Raw genomic sequence first — 23289 nt, forward strand, 5'->3', positions numbered from 1 at the left:
ATAGTAAGAGTTAATAAATCAACCCTAAATTAAATATCTAAATAACAGGATATAACAGGAAGTCCAATTGTTGCGAAACTAATCAAATTAAATCTAATTACATTAAGTAAACAAACCCCAAGTTATGACACCACATTGCTACAGCTAAATTGTAGGTTATTAACATAAGCATTGAATAGGTCCGTGGTTGTGCGTTGGACGACAAAACCATCATCGAAAGTTCGAATCTTGCGGAGGAATGTAACTTCTTGCTTTTTATAATGTAAATCATACTTCTAACTACAATCATTCATATATCTTACATTATTTATTAATATTTATAGTCAACATTGAATTTGTAAAGAAAAGACTTTAGAAATCTCTCGGAACTTTTCCGTAAAAGTAAATTACATTCACTCCTTGAAACTGGAAAACTTCGTCGCAGAGTCATTTTCCCACAGCATACAAGCTGAAGTAGCACAGCCATTGATAAATGTTTTGTACACAGAATTAGACTGAATTCCTATTCGACAGAACCTATAATCAATGGCTTGTCTGAACATGATAAACAAATCCTAAGTGTTTCCAATGTCACTGAACAATTTCAAAATATTAATTTAAAAACTAAGAAAGGATCGTAAATGCTGTATCTAGTGATTATTTACATTTATGTCTACAAAATGAATCTTGGAAAAACATATATGATATTGGTACTACTGATATTAAGAGTAAATGTATTGAATTATTGACTTAATTTCATAATCATTTCAGTGGATGTTCTCCACTCAATGTTGTGAAAAAATTCAAAAGTAAAAACATGTAGATAACGCAGGGTCTTCAAAATCTCATGTATTAAAAAGAAGAATCTATATGTAATGAGTTGCAATGTAATGATCCTCATGGTCTTAAATACCGCAAGAACTACAGTGTAATTTATCAAAAATTATGAAAGAGGGAAATAGAATATATTTGAATAGAAAAGTACAAAATTCAGATAATGCAATTAAACCTATTCGGAATATTATTAAATTTAAACTTGTAGATATCCTAAGAAAAAAAATATTTTTTCATTAAAACCAATGATTATTAAGTAGAGGATCGCAAATCTATTGCAAATTCTTTTAACGTATTATAGTATATAGTACAGAAATATTATTGAAAACTTAAACATTCAAGATTTTGCAAAAGATACTGCAATTGGTTACTTAACAGATGCATTTAATAATTAGTATTAATATATGTAATTAGTCAATAACTGCAACAGTGCTTTTTCATTCAATCATAACATGAATAAAATTGAATGCGCATTAAATTAAACACTATTGCAAACACGTAGATAAAATAGTTAAAATTAACTGAAGGGGTGAGAATGAAATAATCCAAAGCCATACTTTTAACAAAAATTGTTCTGTGCGAGTGCATTTCTTACACTTATGGGAAAGCTATTAATAAAATATTGTAATAATTACTCAACAAATGACATAGCCTAAGGACTCTAAACCTTTGTAAAAGTTTGTCTATTATTATATACTTATATTTTTAAATTTCATTTTAATTGTTAGTTTTTAATATATGTATATATATATATATATATATATATATGCATTTACATTGTATATGTGTGTATAAATGCATTCATTAGATTAACGTTTATAATATTATAACTTTTAATTTTGTATTGTTTGCGATCATTAACACTTAATCTCAGGACTTTGTAAAACCCTATTTCAACGTTACTTAGCTATTTCAACGTTATTTAGACAAAAAAATCGTTGTGTGGACTAAGAATCGAACTCGCACTCTTCTGCACAACACGCAGAAGTTTTACCGTCTGAGCTATTAAAACGACATGAAAGCTTTCCTTTCTGTGCGGAGTGTCGATCTAGTCATGAAGGTCCATTGTCGATTTAACTACACGATTTATGTATATATTTATCTTTTATTTACGTAATATTATCATATTTTTTTGCAGTTTTTGAAGTGAATTTCGGAACGATGCTAGTAACAAACAAAATAGCCTGAATTTAAGTAACTCAATATTCGTTATCTTGTGTATCAGTGCTCTGGTCTCCGATCATGCGCAGTGTGTTACATCTGAGACTTAGGAATATTCAATTGTCTCATCCTTTTCCAGGGAAACTGTACGCTGAACTGTACGGTCATTTTCATGGGTGGGCAACTCGTGCTCTCAAAGTGTCAACACAATCTCAGTGCAGGTAGAACGGACTCTGTACTAGCTATACTGTCTGTGTGCGGTTATTTCAAGACACAAGTTCGATCGCGTCTGCAGTAAGTGGCGGCTCGTTTTAAGTGAAAAAACAATATAATTCCCAGATCATTTCCCTTTAGTTACGAGTAAAAAGAGAATTTTTTTTATTAAGAAGGGAGGTTAAGCTTGTATTATATTACTTCCTACGCATGACATTTTATCTTACAAATAAACAGTGAAGGTTTTAGTAAAGAAATGCTGTCTGAATCTGCTTTAGAACAGCTAACGGTAAATATGAGATATCAACAAGGTGAGACTGATATCAAATATCATTAGCACGTTGTGCGTTCGAGTTACAGAATTGCACGACATATAATCGACTAGCTAAGAGCATTTATGGATAAATTTAAAATGTGGTAATATCATGTAGAACATAGACAACTTCACTTTCTTTGACTATAAACTATCTTGAAGAGTGATAAGAAAATCTTCTTATCAAATATAAGATCCAACTTCAAGACCTACAGCAGAATTCACTGCTAAGTTTGGAGAAACAGTGACAATTGAAAAGGAATCGAAATTTTTCTGAAATCTTTTTGGCTTACACAGATAGAAGATCCTGAAAGTTTATAGCTTGAATTAATAAATCTTTAGAACACCACGCCACTCAGATTCCAGCAAAATCAGGAATCGAACTGTTCGTAACGTTGCCTAATATATTTTTTGCTTCCATATATACTGTATGTGCTTGAGGCAGAGTTTAATACAAGAAAGAAGTGTAAAAGCTCTCAAAGTAAAGAAAGAGCTCAGAAATAAGCTTATTTCATTTGCAGTGACATGTAAAAAAATACTTCCTTGAATTTATTGTTTCCGAATACAGACTATTACCTTTCTGAGAACAGAGGAATACTCTTTAATGTATAAAGACTTGAAAATTCTAGCGTTCTACGTTTCAAATAAGAAATATAATAAGAAATATTAACAAAAAGTGTAATAATAAATAAGTGTTGCAGCTATATTTGTTGTATCTTGAAAAGGTTGTATTCAGTTTGTGTCTCCAGTACTAAACTAATTTACAAAGCTAGGAAATAATATGACTTTGTCAGTATAGTCTGTCTAAAATTACTGTAATTATTGTACCATGCGTCATTCTGAAATTCAAATCATGGAATAGATATCACGACCACCTGCATGAGCCGCCAGAGCGCACCGTGGCTTTTGCAGCGAAACTACGAACTTGTAACTGCTGCGGCTGGCTCCGTCTGCCTTTCTCTCTTTCAAGGTTATTTAGCACTTGGGGAGCACGAGTTGCCCATCCATGGTCATTTTCTCCTGCTAACTCCATTCCCATTTAATGTGTTCAGTTATTACGCTATTATGAGGTACTTCCTAGTCGAGGATATCTATTTTCTTCGCCGCAAAATAAATATACGTAGATTAGGAGCGACAGAGCGCTGCATACTTCAGTGTGTTAAGTAGGCATATATGATAATGTGAAATTCGTTAACGTGTTAAGTAGCCTATTGTGTTTAAACTATAAGCACACAAACAAATGGTGCTGTTAGAAAGCATTCCTAATGGACTTTAAAGCTATAATTACTTCTTTTATCGTTGTATTTAAGGAAGTAGACCCTACATTTCTTTGCTTTCACTTGACCGATAGTTAAAAGCAGTTATGGAAATTCGGTGGAAAAACAGTGGAATAACTATATGTTATTGTGACACAACCAGGTACAGCGACGTTCAAAGGTATTCGGCCTACGATTTTATGATCGTGTAAGGGAACTTTCTAACAACGGGATAAGTCAGAACCATAGATATGAAAATTGACAAATTTTGAAAGGGTTCCGCTAGTTTTCAATAGGTGGCACCATTATTGGGAGCCGTTAAAATTGTCAGGGAAAACGATTATGTAGATTAAGCATGAACTATTCTTCTAATAGACAATATCAGCAGTGTTGCCAAGTCAGCAGTTTTGTAGCTAAATCTGGTGTTTTCAGGATTATGGTTAGCTACAGAATTTTACCGTCAGCGGCTAGCTATTTATTTGGCGTTTTTTTTTTTTATGATTCCGGCAAAGAGAGATGATATTTTTAAGTTTTTTTTTCTGTAAAGATGTTATATTGTTTTTATATGTACTTGCGGACAACAATATTAGTTAATCATAAACCAAGGATTAGTATGGTATTATCACAATTTTTCATTGTGCGGGATAAAATGTCAACGTTTTGTGTTAACTCGATTTGGTACAACCATGTCCATTTCCTGCCTCATCCATTATAGTACAAATAAGGTATGCCACATTCGTTAAACTCTTAGTCTAATCATGTAGGCATTGATTTTGTAAATGAATTGATATGTTTAATCATACAGAGTAGATATTGAACTGAATTATTATTTTCATTTATGATAACTTATATGGGTATTATGATTCATTCATTCATAGTGTTCTGCCCATGAGCAGGTCTTTCACTGCAAACCCAGCATTCTCCAGTCTTTCCTACTTTATGCCTTCCTCTTTGTCTCCTCATATGATCCATATATCTTAATGTCGTCTTATATTATATATTATTTAATTTATCATTCCGCATTATAGTTTATGTAACACAGACATACTTAAAACTTAAAACCAGACTCATTGTTGGCAGGCACGTCTCCAGCTCAGTGTGAAATTAGATTTCAAACGGACTGTGTAATTGTGAATGTGATTATTTCCGAAGTGTCCAGTATATTATTTTTGATCTACTTCATTCAGTTTTCAAGAAATACTCGTATGCCGCGTAAAACTCCATACGTACAAAAGTTTAGAGATGTGTGAAAAAAAAGCATAATTTGTTGAAAGACTGGGTGATAGTTCGAAAGATCGATGTAAATGATGTAAGGTAATATTGAATGCAAAATATTCAGGTTTAATTGTCCGTACGATTTTGCATAGAACATAGAACCTACTAAGTGATACACACTTTCCATAATTTAGTCTACACTTTTATAAAATTCTCCAGTTCCTAAAACTGTATAGTTTGTATTTCAAATTTGGAAGCGATGTGTTAAGAAAAATCTGGAGTTTTTCAAGTACAGTTTAGCGGTTTTTTTAAGCTTGTGCAGCGGTAAATGGAATTCTGAGTTGGCGACACTGAATATCAGCGGTTTCGAGCCAAACTCTGTGTTGTTTTACATTCAGTAGAGTAGGATGAAAACTTGAATTCTGTAACACGGGTATATTTATCTATGATTGGCAACAGTGACTATTATCTTCGCCATCTATTCATAGAAGTCATAACTAAAGAATCTACACTTACACCAACAAATTATCGATCACTATCGATTTGTAGTATCAGATATCTTTGAACGTCAGTGTACACCTGTGGAGTAACGGTTAGCGCGTATGACCTCGAAACCAGGTAGCTGCTATTGAAATCTAACTCTCCTTCTCTTTTCTTAATTACCCATTATCACAGTATCTTATCATAATATGTGTGTTTTCGAAATAATATTATGTAAAAAAAGGTAATATTAGACGCAATTCGCACAGAAAAGACATGGCTCGGACATTGATATATTTTCGAGTCTCTCCCATGTAAACAAACGTATTAATGCATAAAGAGAGGACGGAATGGGGCACGTCACTCCGAAGCCAGCGCTTCGTCTCTTTCTAGTCACGAGGGAACCTTCAAAGCGAAACGTGGCGTCTGACTGTAAAAGAAAATTCGCGACAATTTCAAATTTAATATTCAATTTTGTGAAGAGATAGTGTAATATACGAGTAATATTGTATAGAAACATTGGTGGGACATTACGTAAAAATTCTGGAAACGGTCCGGATACATGTTCAATTCTTTCATCACATCGGATATGCCATAATATATCTTTTCTTTTCTTTCAACCACAAAGGGTGCACACAAAATCTTGTCTGTTTTTTTAATATTAGCTAGTTGTACGAGAGTCGGGGCATCCTCATCGTCTATGAAAGCTCTACTTCGTTCACGTCATGTCTTCGCCTGACGCCCTGTCTCAGTCTTCTCTGTTTGAATTGCGCCTTAATTCTGTCCTTTAGAAAAGATGTGCATGCAATACAAGACAAGATCTAACGAGCAAACATTCTCATGAGGGCAGATAAAAAAGTGTTTTTTCTTCCATCGTGTTAATAATGTCAAAAAAAACAAGTGCTTGTACAAATTTTAGCCATTCGACCGCAGTTACCAGGACCGAAAAAATTAAGTTTCCCTAGAGCCGTTTGCAAAAAGAAAACACAATTTCATTGGAAACATTTATTGGAACAGATACAGCAATTGTTGAGGTATTTTTCAACATAGGTATTTCCCACTAAAATAAAATATAATGTGTTTTATGAGGGAACCCAAGAGTTGGAGCTTAATCTGAGACGATTCTAACCGGCGTCGGAGTTGTATCCGGTGTGGCTTAGTGGATAAAGCATCAGCACGTAGAGCTGAAAACCCGGGTTCAAGTCCCGGCGCCGGAGAGAATTTTTCTCCGTTCCATTACTCTTTCATCGTATAATGTGTTTTGTTGTTATAAACGGAGTATTAATGCACATTATACTTTTCTTTCAGGTTATTTCAGTTAATACAGACTTTCGTTAAACCGGTTAATTTATTCCCGCAATTAGTCCGGATTAATGAGGTTTTACTGTATATTAAACAATCTCTGATAAGTGACTATCCATAATCTCATACAGCGGAAGCTAAATAATATAAAAAGGTAAATGGTAGAAAAGTTTTAATTAAGGATGATGAAATAAACATGAATCATTTTAAAATGTACAATTATTGAAAGTACGTTTGCAAACAAAGAAACAAATACTAGGGAGGTGATAAAACAAATAAATGCTAGGGAGGTGATAAAAATTGTAGGATAAGCAGCCATGATTGGTTGAAATACGTCGTTCCGTACCGTTTTATTGGTCGAATTTGGTATAACGCAGTAAAAGTGTAATAGTCTATATAAGATAGCGTCTTGATTGTTCCTTACTTTGAGTTGTTTTGGCTGACAGTGACTCCGTACTTCTGTCCTTCACGTGTGAACTCCATGTCCGTGCATTTGTAGCCGTCAGCAGATTCCGTGTTTATGCATAACTCTGTGAGGTACCATTGACCCAGCAACTGAAACGATAGAGTTTATACGGGTGACAGAATATCACTGTTTACATATTTCAGTGAAAAGGTATTCGTAAACATTACATTGATTTTAAAGTTAGCGACCTTGTTATTAAATGAAACCATTTACAATACGTTGACGTAGACGCAATTGTAACAACGTAAAATGATTCGGGTAGCTCTCATCTTATCACGTTTAAGTTTACGTCAGAGAGAACGATTTAGCCAATCACAAGACAGGAATGACGCTGTATTGCAAAATCGATAGTCTAATCAAGGACCTTGAACATCATAATCATTATTATAGAGGAGGATTGATTTTATTGAACAGTTTTGTTTTCAAACAAATTAAATTTATCTTCATCCTAGACGTAAGGGTATAGTAGATTTTCCTTTTATCGTGAGTCTTTCGGGTCTATATTAGCAAACCTTCTTTTATTCGGTTCCTTGTTTTCTGTATGGTCGTGTGTGCCACTGTCATACGTAATGCACACTGTTTGGTCACATTTAACATAAGCTAGGTAAACAATGACCGTGAAAATGTGAAAATAAGGGGACGGTCCGTAGATACTTTTGTGCCTCTTGTGCAGCTGTGGCGAAAATGTGACTCGCGAGCACATTGTGGATCGCAATGATAGCTATGCATTTCTCTTGCTTCCTACCTCCCCTAACCCCACCCTCTCACTCACTGGAGTCGAACTCCGTTCCATTTGTATTTGTCTCTGACCTGCGAGTGGCGTATCGTCGCAATGTCTCTCTCGAAACCATGTACCGCTACGAAACGAAAGTTTCAAGTAGGATAAGAGGACGCATTTTTTTGCTGCCAATATGAGGAGAATATTAAATATATGATTTGTTCACAAGTATTACGAGGAAAACGGTTGTATTATAACATAAAACGGCATTATGCTACATATCGCTCATGAAAGATTAAAATATTAAGTGTTTATGTACGTCGATCCTTTTTCAACAGATGTATGAATAATGCGGTTAGATCTTCAATTTAAACTCACATATTTACAGTGTGATGTTAAATAAAAGCTAGAGTCCACACCTGTGGAGTAACGTTCAGCGCGTCTGGCCGCGAAACCAGGTGTCCCGTGTTCGAATCCCGATCGGGGCAAGTTACCTGGTTGAGGTTTTTTTTTCGGAGTTTTCCCTCAACCCATTACGAGCAAATGCTGGGTAACTTTCGGTGCTGGACCCCGGACTCATTTCACCGGCATTATCATCTTCATATCATTCAGAGCCAAATAACCTAGATGTTGATACAGAGTCGTAAAATAACCCAATAAAAAAATGAAAGCTAGATGTAAGGACTTGACAAATGTTGAACTTTTAAAATCTTTGCCAAAAAATAACTATCCGAAGCTTCGTTCTTTCGCTTGCTCTGTTGAAGCCATGTTCGCTACAACGTACGTTTGTGAAAACTTATTTTCAGCAATGAAAATAGTAAAAACCAAATTTAGATCACGACTGACAGACTAATCCCTTCGTGATCAACTACGACTGGTAGTAGTAAGTGACGTAATTCCTGATTTTGAAACTCTGTCGCAGAGACATTCTGAAGACAGTTAATTTTAGGTTGTGATAATGTGTTCTATGTTTTCTTGTTCATTTCCTTCTTCGTTACACGTACTAAACATTAGTTTGTAACCTTATACTATATAAAATTATATTTAAGTGCTTGACGTAAGGAAAATGAAAATCCATTAAAAAGTCAGACAGTTGCTTCACTTCCCTTCGGGTTTCCGCCTCCCTCCATAGGTGCTATGTACGTTGCAGGTTACACAGTGGCTCGGCGCACGATCACATTTTCGCCACGGCTGCTCTTGTATATTACATATGCAGGTAGTACAGTCTGTTGACACAAATTGTATTCAACTGCATTGCTTTCAGTAACATCTGACATACCAAATAATAATTCTACATAATTATAGCTTATACAAGAGTTTATTATTTAAGGTAAACGCTCTAAGTAAATTATATAAAAAATACAAAACTTAATGTAAAATTTAAATCGAACGGGAAACTTTGTAGAATTGTAGATGATTATCGTCCCACTCATTGAGTTAACGTCGGCATACCTTTGAGTTTTGATTGTTGGTCGTCGCTGTGCCACCAGTATTGTAAGTTATAGGCCTAAGGTTATAACCAGGCTTAGAGACTTTAGACCCGATAGATGAAAACGGTGCGATTTCAAGTTGGATAGCAGGACTGTAGTGGGTGGGGGCAGTGATGGTAGCGACCTACCTGTCGTCCTATGTGCTTTATTTACTCAGTCATACTCATAAGGTAGGGAGAGGAGGTACTGTTCTGACAATAAAAACAGTCCCGTACACCTATGTAGTTCACTTTATCAGAAGAGAGGACAGGAGATAGCTAGTACTCTAGTTTTGATCTGTGCATGTGGTTATCTATGTGATTAGTCTAAGAATATATGCGATATTCTGTGACATAAAATACATGCTAGCAGGGAAGAAGTCTACGGACACTGCTGGGGTAGCGAAGATAGATTTCAACGACTTAGTGTTTTTTCGTTTTGCATTCATTACATCATCCACACCTGTGGAGTAACGGTTAGCGCGTCTTGCCGCAAACCAGGTGGCCCGGGTTCGATTGCCTGTCGGGGCAAGTTACCTGGTTGAAGTTTTTTTCCGGGCTTTTCCCCTCAACCCAATATGAGCAAATGCTGGATAACTTTCGGTGCTGGACCCCGGACTCATTTCACTGGCATTATCATCTTCATCTCACTCACACGCTAAATCACCTAAGATGTTGATAAAGCGTCGTAAAATAACCTACTAAAATAAATCCGTTACATCATGTGATGTAGAGCGGAGCTTCTCCCAGTATAAACTTTGTCTTGCAGACTACCAAAGAAAGTTTAGTTTTGAGACCTTCAGAATGTGTGTTGTAGTAGGCTACTTTGTAACAGTACCATGTATTGTACTTCATAAGTTGTGTATGTTGTGTAGAATTATTATGTATGTTGAGCAAGAATTGCACTTGTGCTTATGACAGAAGCCGAAAGGGAATGCATATTAATTAATTTTGAAAATTTCGCATGATTGGTTTTTTATTTTAATCTATGTAAAGATTAATTTTTTGATCCTATAGAATTTTTCTGCTCTAACAATCATTTTATTTTAATGTTTGATAAATTAGTTGCCTTTTTTTGGAACGTCACTGTACAGCACCAGCAGTCTGGACTGAACTTGGTTTCATGTATACATGTCTCTTCTTCTGCCGACTCCCATCCCCCTCTAACACAATGAAAAAGCTGCCTATAGTATGGACGTAGTAAACTTATTCTATCGGGTCCAAAATCTCGATGTCTGGTTATAACTTATTGATTGACTATTATTTGGGACGACAAGACTCCTTGTGCAGTAAGTTCGGTGTTGCAATATCTAGGCAGTATTATACTGTCGTTTCTTGAAGAGATTTTTTTAGTGGAACAAAATTTTCATTATTAGGAAACATGTTTCAAATGAAAGTTTGTTTTTTTCCGCGTAAAATCAGAAATAACCAATAAAGTTAAGGTTCCAAAAAAACATTATTATGTAGCTTATAGTTCTGTGCAGTCAGAAGCGACTGAACAATTTAACATTCCGAATGAAAGTCATTTTGTGAAATTAATTTTATAATGATATAATTAGATTTATAATTTATTTATAATCGAGCACCGACAACAGCCACCCGTTCAATAGTCTACATACTAGTATGTCAGCCTGAAACGAAAACCAATTCCAACGTTAACTCGAAAATGGATCGAGACTTTATAGTCACCCTATATTATAATAGGCCTCATATACAGGGTTTTTCCGAAGTGGTGTTACAAACTTTCAGGGATGATGGCGAAGAGCACATGTATCAATTTGAGATAAGGAACCATGGTCAGGAAATGACTGAGTCGAAAGTTATAAGCAAAAGTAGTTGTGTGGAAATGGAACTGTAATTTGGCACCGCGTGTCCTTCTTCCCTTAACTTTTGGAACAGTCGTGGAAAAATGATATGAGCCGGATGTCTCCTACGTGGGTACTTGACCCGATACAATCTGTGAGCTTGTCTACTGTTCCCATTGGCTCATCCGTATTCGAAAATCAGGTCTGCTTATTCCGCTCTCGTGTACTTCTCCATTTCACTAGGACTGATCGACTGGACACTGCAACTTGTACACATACACTGCTGTCTACAGACGTGCATATCAGGACCGACCATGTCCGTTACACATTACGCTATCTGCATTGCTTTAGTGTAGTTTCCTGTCCCCACCCCCAGACAGCGCATTGAATCGAATACTGTAAGTAGACAACGTAAACAAAGTCAGATGAATATAGCATGTGTAAGATGTACAGATAAAGACACATAAATAAGGTGTACAGAGGAATAGAATTATTTCATTTCCACATAACTATTTTTGCTTGTAACTTTCGACTCTGTCATTTCCGGACGAGGGTACCTTATCTCAAATTGATACATGTGCCCTTCCCCATCATCCCTGGAAGTTTGTGACATCACCTTGGAAACAGCCTGTATAATATAAATTATTATTATATACACAGTGGGCCAAAAAAAGGCACAAAATTAGAAATACTCTATTTTCGGAAATACATAACATTAATTTATAATGAATACACTGCTGGAAAGAGTAGACTTTAAAGATGAGCAGGATTTTTTTATTACGTTTTTTGAGGCTCAATTAAAATCTTATGGAGGTCAGTACACAATGATGCGAAAAATGAGGCTTTTAAAGACAATTTATTACTTCAAAATGCAGAAACTGAATGCTGATAAAATAAATAATAATTAATGATCTTTCAAATATTCAAAATTAAAAATGATGCTCTATGTGACCGCCATTTGCCCGCACAACCATTTGTAGGCGTCTTCTCCATTGTCCAATAGCACTGGATATCTGTCTTTGATCAAACCGGTCCCAACATTCAAGAAGGCGTTGTCTTAAATGTTCAATATTACGAATTCTTGTTTTGTAGTAAACTGCTTTTTGTAGTTGACTCCATACAAAATAGTCCATAGGATTAAGATCTCGTTTGAAACTCCAGCGGAAACCATAAGAGAATCCGAGAAATGCGATCTTTCACGCAATAGTCTCTCAGGAGGGATATCATGTCCGTATCTTGGTAATCAATCGTTGTACACTTGAAACAGACCATTCTCGCTGGGCGTAGTTCCTTACAATTTGACGGACAGATAAATTATCATATTGGTGCAAATGTTAAATGAAAATCATGTCTTCGTTCGTTAAGCGACCCATTATTCACAAAATGAGAACTAAAAACGGAAGAAAACAAATGATGATAGCACAACAAACGGCTTGGCCTGCTGAACTCGTAAGACCATACTACCACAGTATAGTATATACAGTCACGAAGCTTAATATGTAGTACATATGCATCCATAGATAGTTGCTAACCGCTAGGATGGCTACTGTCACCTCATCACAGACAATGCGAAATAGTACCGGCACAGTGTATTGTTCCTAGTACCCTCACAACTCAAGCTTCGTGATTGTATATACTAGACTGTGATACTACTTAGTTCGGCATAAACGATCGATTTTGCACTGCCTTACAAAAAATAAAAAAATAATGTTTAATAAATGGTAAAAAATTAAATATTACAGTACTTTCCCGGTCTACAAGGACTGTGAAATTTGCCTGTGAAATAAACTTTCAAGTGAAATCATTGGAATATTTTAATGCTACATATTTATGCACGAATAAAAGGCAAATGTTGACGAGATAAGTTACACGTGTAGGAATGTTGTCCATATAAAGTTTATTTTACATTTTTTTACATATTTCGTATAATATTACATATTTCATACCATACTACATAATTTTACTTATTTTAACTTTATTGCATAATTAATAATAATAATAATAATAATAATAATAATAATAATAATAATAATAATTTCTCGGTTTATTTTGCGGTTATATTGAATTATCCAATACCGTAGCAAGAAAGGAAAAATAATTTGAATGCTACTTATACATTGTCGTTACATTCAAAACTAAATTGCACAAGTTCGATGCGGCCAACAATGACTCGTTTTCAAACATTTTCCTCTCTTGTTCTATAACGCATCAGAATTTGTAGCAGTGTTGTTAACCAGCGAGGGAGTAATCGGTGATTGTGTTTCAGTAAGATTTAATATTATGTATTGAAAGAGAACCCAGAATACACAACCTTTTCCATTCTGTGCAAAATACTTACAGGTGAGCGTGTGCAGCTCCCTGTGAACATTGTTCCGAATCATTCCACATCTGAAATACGCTCCAGTTACTTCCTGTGAAGTTGAGAGGTATAAGTCGCGACGCTGTTATTCCAGGCGTGACTCTTCCTCTTTGCTTACGTCATAGAAAGAGAAGGCTCTATAAAGTCTAGGTAGGTAGTATCGTTCGCCATTTTTGTTCTTTCGTTGCCGAGCTACCGGACGAGGGATCTATTTGCCACACCGTTAAACATTATCATGTCGTAGCTCCTATGATAATAAATCAAACGCACTGTAATTCAGCAAATAATTGAGCGGAAAATAACGTCCTCGTGTGCTTTCTGCGAACGCCAGCGAAAGAGCCAAAATGGCGGACGATTATATGAAGTATTTATCGAGCCTTCTTTATCTTCATCAGCGAATCACAAGACGCACTCGTTTAAATGTAGCCGACCTGCAACGTGATTGACTGCCGGAAATAAGAGCGACGGGACTTTCCATTTATAAGCACATTCTAACGGATAGAAGGCAATCGATGACCGCAGAACATATTATGGAAAAATATTTAACTATTAATTGCGCCTCCAAACTACAATTAAATGAGGTTGAATCACATGTGGACCTGTAATTTTTTCAGTACTATTTTCTTATCGGTGTGCAAAAATACATATGATAAAGGTTAGATTTTAAGTTACATATGTTTTATTTTTTACATATTTACTTACATATTTTGCCATTTTTAGCTACATTTTTATGTACATATTTCTCATTTTCATATTACATAAAATCCGGACTCTATTAATCACATTTAGTAATAATTTCAACTCTTTAGCTAAAAAATTGTGGCTTTTTAGAAATTTCAGTAGTGCATCGCCTTAAAGAATACTTACTTTAGTCATGTTGAAGTTCCAAACGGGTTCCTTTTCTGGGCAAGGTATGAACTGGTTGTTCTGGGCTTTTGACGTAAGTCCAATGGCTGCTAGAATAATTACAGTGAACCTCAAACCGTATGCCATCCTGCGAACATTTTCACATTTGTCAACGTAGGTGATTAAGAGCGGGAAATTCTATTCAATGAAGACAAGAAATAGAGGTTAAGGTAGGCCTACACATCAACATGGATATCTTGTGATTTTATATTACATTACACGAAGAATTAATACAGAAAGTGTCGTAATACTATGAACATCGATTAGGCATTTTCACGGCAGTACATTCCTGGCAGAGGTCACATTTCACGCATTAAACCTTTTTCACGTTTTTCAAGTAATTTGAATTGAAGCCACTTGATTCGACGAACTTGGAAAAGTGTAAATTATGCGTTGCTTACGAGATTATATACGAGCTGGCGCATAGCACGATCAAGAGTGACTCTGAGCGTCATGACAATTGCTGCCGCTAGGTTCGCCTCGCAGTTCTATTAAATTATGAATAGTTCCATTACTAAGCATTGTGTATCGTGAAAATTCTTTGATTAATTTTGCATTACTGTTCGAGTACGAAGATTATAAACATGCCAAGCATATTACAGTCTTATTTGAGATTTATTGATGACTTGTTAAATATCAGTATGCAGATTTTCAGTGTCATTTAATTGAATTTACAATTTTGTTTCCTGAAAGTCTGGATTTGTTCAATTAAAAATTTTGCTTTCAAACTACATTCTTCATCGAGTTCATTTACTTTGGCAAGTTGATTGTTTCCAGTTCCGTGTTTTTCCTTCAGTTTTCGTTCCCTCTAATTTGTTATAATTGCTGAAAGTGAACTACCGGTGTCTTCTACTTTGAGACATTATTATTATTATTATTATTATTATTATTATTATTATTATTATTATTATTATTATTATCATTAAACTAATATAGTTCTTAATTTGTCTTGCCTTAAGACAATCAGTAATAATATTCGAGGAAAAGAGTATGATTAAAAATCATAATGGCGAAATATTCCACGACAGTGATTAATTATTACTGCTGAATATTGTATAATCTCGTAAGCAATAGAATTATGTTTCAAGTTGACTTGAAGTCAAGTTACGGCTTGAATTCAAGTTTCAAGTGAAGTTGAATCCCTTTCTACTTTTTGCTTGACTTGAAAGAAAACTTGAAACAACTTGAGGAGTGTGAACGTCATTGATAACTTGAACTCAAGGGGAAAAGCGCGGGAATTTATATTAACAGCTGATTGTTTTTCTGTTCTACTGGGAACGTAAAAATAATAGGAAACAATAGTAAGTGAAATGATGACCAAATATTTGAGTTTCTGAAGTTGTGTAAAACTCACGAAGGCCTGTGGATTATACAAACTGCAAAGTTTCGTGACAAATGCAAAGGAAGCTGCCAAGGAAGGAACAGTTCATTGAAGAATTGAACAGTAGAGATTTTAACGTGGACACAGATGAGATATGAAAGAGAATTTAAAACCATTAAACTGTAGATAGAGAAAAAGTGAGTAAGATAGGAGGGATTAAGAAGAGTGTTGCTTCAAAGGATGGCATTTATCGGTCGAAACTGGCACAGTTCAAGTGACTGATAGCAGTGGCGTAGCGTCAATGTAAGCTAAAAAGCTTAGCTTCCCCAGTTAATAATAATTTCATAATAAACCTGCAGTTTATGGACAAAATTATTTATTAATTTTAATAGAATTTATATTTACGCGTTAAATATTGTGATGCGGCAGCTCAGGATGATTTGTGATGCAGCAGTAAACAAGAAGTCTGCACACACCAGCTTCCAAGCAGACTGGTTTCTTCTGTGTAATCCACCCCGCAGATTTTCCATCCCTTTCTAACTAAACTACCCTAGTCGCAAGGCTCGCAAGAAGCTAGCTTTAACATTTAAAATAAGTAGTTTCCGAGTTATCCCTTTTCGTCAGTTGTGTTCAGTTGAAGTGTTAGTGTGCATAGTGGCTGATATAATAAATAATGAGCGAAATAACAGTTCCTGACACTAGTTTACTTGAATTTTTTTAGGGCAATTGTATTATCAAGACTGACTTACGAACAAAAGTGTGATTTAAAAAACAAATGACCGACTCCCTTGCTGTCAATGAAGGACATACTCAAAATACAGACGCATACTTACGTAATGATAGTAATACTGTATCTATTGACCGTTAATATTGTGATTCCTCTAAATATGACAGGGAGTGAGCTAATGTTATACGTATACGTGTCTATTTGTTAGAGATATATGTAAACCGTGAAATCATATTTTACTACGTACCATTTGAGGTTATGTCTTATTGGTGTTACTTACGATGTTCCAATCAATCTTCGACTGCTGACTTGAAACTGACTACTATTTATTTTAAGACTGTATTTTTGTAATACGTTTTCTCATATTGCATGAAAGACTACTTGAGTTAGCTTTCCCTGCTCAAAATTTCATGCTACGCCACTGACTGATAGTGGCGAGTATTTGTGAAATAAAATCCCTGATGTTGAGGGAAACGGGAGAATCCTGAGAACAAGCTCTGTCCTTTGATCTTGTTCACCACAAGTATAAAACAAATGAGCGCCGGGATCGAATATGAATATCCGTTATTGCTTGAATAAAGAAATTTATAACTAGGGGACGTATTCTGTCCCAGGGCGAACGGAGATAAAGTTAGTTGTTCATAGACTATATTGGCGTGAAGTCATATTTGACGCGTGGCACAGAAAACACTTGCATCTTGTGTGCGCTTTAGTTGACGTTCTATACACGATTCAAAACTAGATCTCGAGACTGTTGAAAATCCATTCTAGTGATAAAAATTGACACTACGATGACCTTTCCTACAATTTAAATTATTTGTTCATTTACTTACTTACTTACAAATGGCTTTTAAGGAAGCCGAAGGTTCATTGCCGCCCTCACATAAGCCCGCCATTCCGAGGCTTATTGTAGGGGTTCATGACAAGCTATTTTTTACGGTGATGGGTTGTTAGCCCTTCGCCCAACCCCCAAGCTGGAGGAACACCCCTTATCGGCTGTCCACGACTGCTTATACAATATATTCGCAGCTAACCACCATATCTGGAGGCCGTCTCCTCTATCCGCAACCTGAGGACGCGCCATGCCGTAGTAATAGGGACTCACAATATATGGATTTGTTCATTTATGTGTTTGATTTATTTTACTGGTACTGTCAGAGTTAAGGCCTAAAAATGTAAATAACATCAATACAGAAACTGGAATAAATAATAATAATAATAATAATAATAATAATAATAATAATAATAATAATAATAAGAGCAAAGTGTAGATGTGTTTAGTTACATGTAATTCTAAATATTAAACAATTACAATGGTCCACACCTGTGCAGTATCGGTTCGAATCCCGGTCGGGGCAAGTTACCTGGTTAGGTTTTTTCCGGGGTTTTCCCTCAACTCAATATGAACAAATTCTGGGTAACTTTCGGTGTGGGATCCCGGACTCATTTCACCGGCATTATCACCTTCATTTCATTCAGACGCTAAATAATCTCGATGTTGATACAGCGTCGTAAAATAATCGTAAAATAACCCAATAAATAAATAAAAAATTACAATGTAGTGTTCAATAAGACAAGGTGGATAGAAAAAATGATTAATATAAATAAATATTCTACAAAAGTAATATCTGAAGAAATATCATATTCTAGAGACGAAAAGTAGCTTTTCTGACAATCGACTTTTGAAAGTAGTCGGTATCCTAGTGTACAGTAGTGGCAAAAAAACCGGACCGAACCTTGTAGTTGATTTCAGAGTCACAGATCCAAATTTTGCTAGTCACAAAACACATCCATCTTGTATAATTAATTGTAACAATGAGATTTATTGCATTTGTTCGATTCTTACCGTCTTTTGTTTCTTTCAGTGCCTCAAACTTACCAGACGAAAAAACTTTGAGAATTTTATTTTCATCTGGCATCAATATTACATTTCTACCTCTATTCGGCAAAGATAACTGCGTATTTTACATTAAATAGCAGTACATACCTCTGGCTTCACTATCAATATTGAAATTACCACAGTTTGACACAATACACAGCATAGGATTCGTTTGTATCAACTACAAAGGTCGGGTCCTCACCTGTGGAGTAACGGTCAGCGCGTCTGGCTGCGAAACCATGTGGCCCGGGTTCGAATCCCGGTCGGGGAAAGTTACCTGGTTGAGGTTTTTTCCGGGGTTTTCCCTCAACCCAATACGAGCAAATGCTGGGTAACTTTCAGTGCTGGACCCCGGACTCATTTCACCGGCATTATCACCTTCATATCATTCAGAAGCTAAATAACCTAGATGCTGATACAGCGTCGTAAAATAACCCAATAAAAACCAAGGGTCGGTCCGGTTTTTTTGCCACTCCTGTACATAGTGTAAATAATTTAAATTGTAAATTTTAGTGTAATTGTTAAAATGGTTCAAGTTTCGTTCTGCCCCACTTACGAAACAAGAATCACGTGAGCCGTCATTCAGGTACTTCGCTTGCCATAGCACGTGCGTCGTCTACTTAAAAACTCCAGTAATACTTAATCTTGTACCCTTCTGGGACAAATTATGGTCCCTACTTATAGCTAGACTTCGAAGTTCAGGCACCGGCCAGGGAAATAGGCCTACAGGCTAACTCAGTGGTTCCCAACCTTTATTGACTGACGACATACTTTACAGAATGCCTATGATATCGCGACACACTTATTTGTTTTTAATAATAATAATAATAATAATAATAATAATAATAATAGTAATAATAACAATAAACAACCAGTGCTTTTCTTCTGGAGAAAAAAATGGTGGAACTCTGTGTAGAATATTTTATAGCGGACGGTGGGATGATTACTGTTCACTGTACGGGAATATTGTCGTTTTTAACCTCCTTTTCGTCCAACTAAGACTTTCACTGTATAAACGGAATTCAAAGAAAAATTATAATAAAACATAGTATTTCACACACATTTCGGTTCCATGATGAAGAAAGTAACAAAAGGTGCCGGAACGCCTAATGAATACTTTCTAAATATGTTTTTAGTTCATTCGGCACCGTCGACTGATTTTCACAAAACATTTCCGCACATAAGACACTCGGGTTTTGTTTATATTCATCTCCACGCCACGTAAAATCATATTGCAAGTGTTCCTTACTATATTTACGAAACGCAATACGTTTTTGTGAACCCTGAAGGGAATTTTCGCTCACATTATTTGAATTAGCACTGCTGTCATCTAACCCAGAACTTGATTCAGATTGTCTTTTTCGAATTAAAAATTCGTCCAAGATAAAATCTAAATAAAGCACCTTTAATAAAATACTCTCACTCGTCCGCACGTATAACTTACACTGAAACTGACCAATACGTTCTGACGATTCTAAAGTCTTCTTACTAATAAGTGGCAAGAGTAAGCAAATTACTACGCATTGTTATATTATAGGTGTTCACTTTCATTCGAATTATCGCCAGACAGAAAAATTAAGCTGCGCATTGTTGCAGATGTTCACGTTTCATTGGTAAAGTCGTTTCAAAATAAAATATACAATATCAAAGACTTCATTTTAAATAAAAATTGCGTTGTAAAGAGACTTTCTGGATGGCATAAAATTTATTTTGTGCGAGATCGTGCGTATTTGCTTGCTTTCCGCACACAACCAATACCCGGTAAGTGTGAAATACCACATTCAGTATTCCCAACGTAACACACATAACAATTTCCCTATTCTTACCGCTTAAGCGTCATATTCATTTTACTGCTTTAGGCTTTTAACATATTATTTTTAAAGACGTTCAATATAGTAATAATTATAAATTGGAAACTTACCACTGCAATTTCACCTAAATTGCACTGTTAATTATTGTTTTTAAATATTTTAAAAAATTAAGTAAACTCTACAACACCACAAAAGTTACTGCATTTGTAATGCAAGTAACATTAAGGAAGCCGTGAAAAAATCAACAAGATTCCAGACTCATCATAGACTGGGGGGGGGGAAAGACAGACGTATATCACAGCCTGCTGGAGTATAGTAAACACAGAAAACATTTTATAGGAACAATGTTGAAGATAGATATATTTGTTTTCCAAAGTTGCCGTCATTGAACAGAAACTAAGGTGGAGATTTCATTGCAACTAATTATAAATTCCTCTTTCAGGTATGTAATAAACGATCTTCGCACAAAATAATGTACGATACACGAGCGGTATGTTTGTTTTCATGTTCGAGGAAGAGATTGAAAAAGCGAAACGTAGTTGAGCTTTTTCAATCTCTTCCTCGAACATGAAAACGTCAACATACCGCTCTTGTAACGCATATTACTATTGCAATTCCAAGATTTCGCGACACACTCCATGGGGCTGAGCGACATCCCTGGGTTAACTGATAGCGGAGTGTTGCGTGGAGGTGGGGGAACAGGCTTGGACTTGGTCTGGTCTGGTTGAAGGTTTCGTACGTACTAGCACTGAAGCTGGGACTGCTGGACTAGAGTGAAGCCATTGCGATGTCGGAAACCAAGTTCAATTGAAATAAATTTTTAAACATAGGGCTACATTATTAAATTCCTTCCAAAAAAACCCTACAGTAAAAACAAGTAATTTTATTTTGAAAGGCAAAATGAGTCACAATTGGTGGCAAAATGAGTCACAATTGGTGGCAAAATGAGTCACAATTGGTGGCAAAAATACAGCCTTAATTATGCACTAAAAATTATGACACGATTCTTAAGTACCGGTATCTGTATTAAAGAATTACGACCTGTAAATACAAATTAGAAATAGATATTTACTTACTTACTGAGTTTTAAGGAACCCGGAGGTTCATTGCCTCCCTCACATAAGCCCGCCATTGGTCCCTATCCTGAGCAAGATTAATCCAGTCTCTATCATCATACCCCACCTCCCTCAAATCCATTTTAATATTATCCTCCCATCTACTGTACGTCTCGGCCTCCCAACTAACAATCTATATGTATTTCTGGATTCGCCCATACGTGCTACATGCCCTGCCCAACTCAAACGTCTGGATTTAATGTTCCTAATTATGTCAGGTGAAGAATACAATGCGTGCAGTTCTGTGTTGTGTAACTTTCTCCATTCTCCTGTAACTTCATCTCGCTTAGCCCCAAATATTTTCCTAAGCACCTTATTCTCAAACACCCTTAACCTATGCTCCTCTCTCGAAGTGAGAGTCCAAGTTTCACAACCATAAAGAACAACCGGTAATATAACTGTTTTATAAATTCTAACTTTCATGTTTTTTGACAGCAGATTGGACGATGAAAACTTCTCAACCGAATAATAACAGGCATTTCCCATATTTATTCTGTGTTTAATTTCCTCCCGAGTATCATTTATATTTGTTACTGTTGCTCCCAGGTATTTGAATTTTGCCACCTCTTAAAAGGATAAATTTCCAATTTTTATATTTCCATTTCTTACAATATTCTCGTCACGAGACATAATCATATACTTTGTCCTTTCGGGATTTACTTCCAAACCTATTTCTTTACTTGCTTCAAGTAAAATTCCCGTATTTTCCCTAATCGTTTGTGAATTTTCTCCTAACGTATTCACGTCATCCGCATAGACAAGAAGCTGATGTAACCCTTTCAATTCCAAACCCTGTCTGTTACCCTGAAGTTTCCTAATGGTATATTCTAGAGCAAAGTTAAAAAGTAAAGGTGATAGTGCATCTCCTTGCTTTAGCCCACAGTGAATTGGAAATGCATCTGACAAAAAAAGTGACCTATACGGACTCTGCTGTACGTTTCACTGAGACACATTTTAATTAATCGAACTAGTTTCTTGGGAATACCAAATTCAATAAGAATATCATATAGAACTTCTCTCTTAACCGAGTCATATGCCTTTTTGAAATCTATGAATAACTGATGCACTGTTCCCTTATACTCCCATTTTTTCTCCATTATCTGTCGAATACAAAATTTATTATCAATAGTTGATCTGTTACGCCTAAAACCACACTGATGATCCCCAATAATTTCATCTACATATGAAGTTAATCTTCTCAAAATAATATTAGGAGATATTTAGAACACATAATTTAAATTACCATTACTATTTTATATTTAACATACGGTACATTTTAAATAAGATCTTGTAAATCTGTGATACCAGTGTTTCATTTTAATTCACTGATTGTCAGTTTGCTCTATTTTCTCGTCAAGTTAATGCTCTATTTTCTCATCAAGTTTACATACGAAACTTTAATTTTGACTTCTGACTAATATTAAATTCTTACTAAACAGAATACTTCAGTTATTTTTATTTTAAATATAATAATATTATCTTCGGTTCTTGGTAATGGGTTTTACTCATACGAGGTTACGTTTATATTAAATAGAACATATTGTTTTCTAAATTTATATCTAAATATTGTTTCCTTTACACTTAGTAATCATATTATTTTCAGACAAGTCTATTTCTGTAACCAATGTTTTATAAGTACTGTATTTATGTCGCTTCTTTGTAATTATTATTAATAATGATATACAATTGTTACAAAATACCTTTGAAATACTATTGTCCTGTATAACTTTTTATAGGCCTAAGAAAAATTGTAAGTTTCCATGCTCTACAGACGACAATATAATGTAATCTAATCAACATAATATTATGTTTGTCTCTCAGACGGATATTTAATTTTTTCCTTGCTTGGTCTATATTGCTCCATCCAATTAACATGATGCGTGTATAAAAAAGAGGGACTACTTTGACAGCTGCTTTGTAAATACTATATGAGCCGTTCAGAGCAAAAGTGGTGTAAGTTA

General features: G+C 35.3%; 1 protein-coding gene across 1 annotated transcript in view; it reads right to left on the reverse strand.

Annotated features, from left to right (window-relative positions):
• Positions 1-23289, reverse strand: part of LOC138692771 (lazarillo protein-like) — a 47735-nt gene that overhangs the window by 23954 nt on the left and 492 nt on the right. The window contains exons 2-3 of the mRNA XM_069815968.1: positions 14437-14563; positions 7178-7308 (exon numbers count right to left, since the gene is read on the reverse strand). Of these exons, the coding sequence (XP_069672069.1) occupies positions 7178-7308; positions 14437-14562 (257 nt within the window). The 5' untranslated portion in view covers position 14563. The remainder of the gene's footprint in view (positions 1-7177; positions 7309-14436; positions 14564-23289) is intronic.

This window comes from Periplaneta americana, chromosome 2 (genome assembly GCF_040183065.1).
Source record: "Periplaneta americana isolate PAMFEO1 chromosome 2, P.americana_PAMFEO1_priV1, whole genome shotgun sequence".
Classification (NCBI taxonomy): Eukaryota; Metazoa; Arthropoda; class Insecta; order Blattodea; family Blattidae; genus Periplaneta; species Periplaneta americana.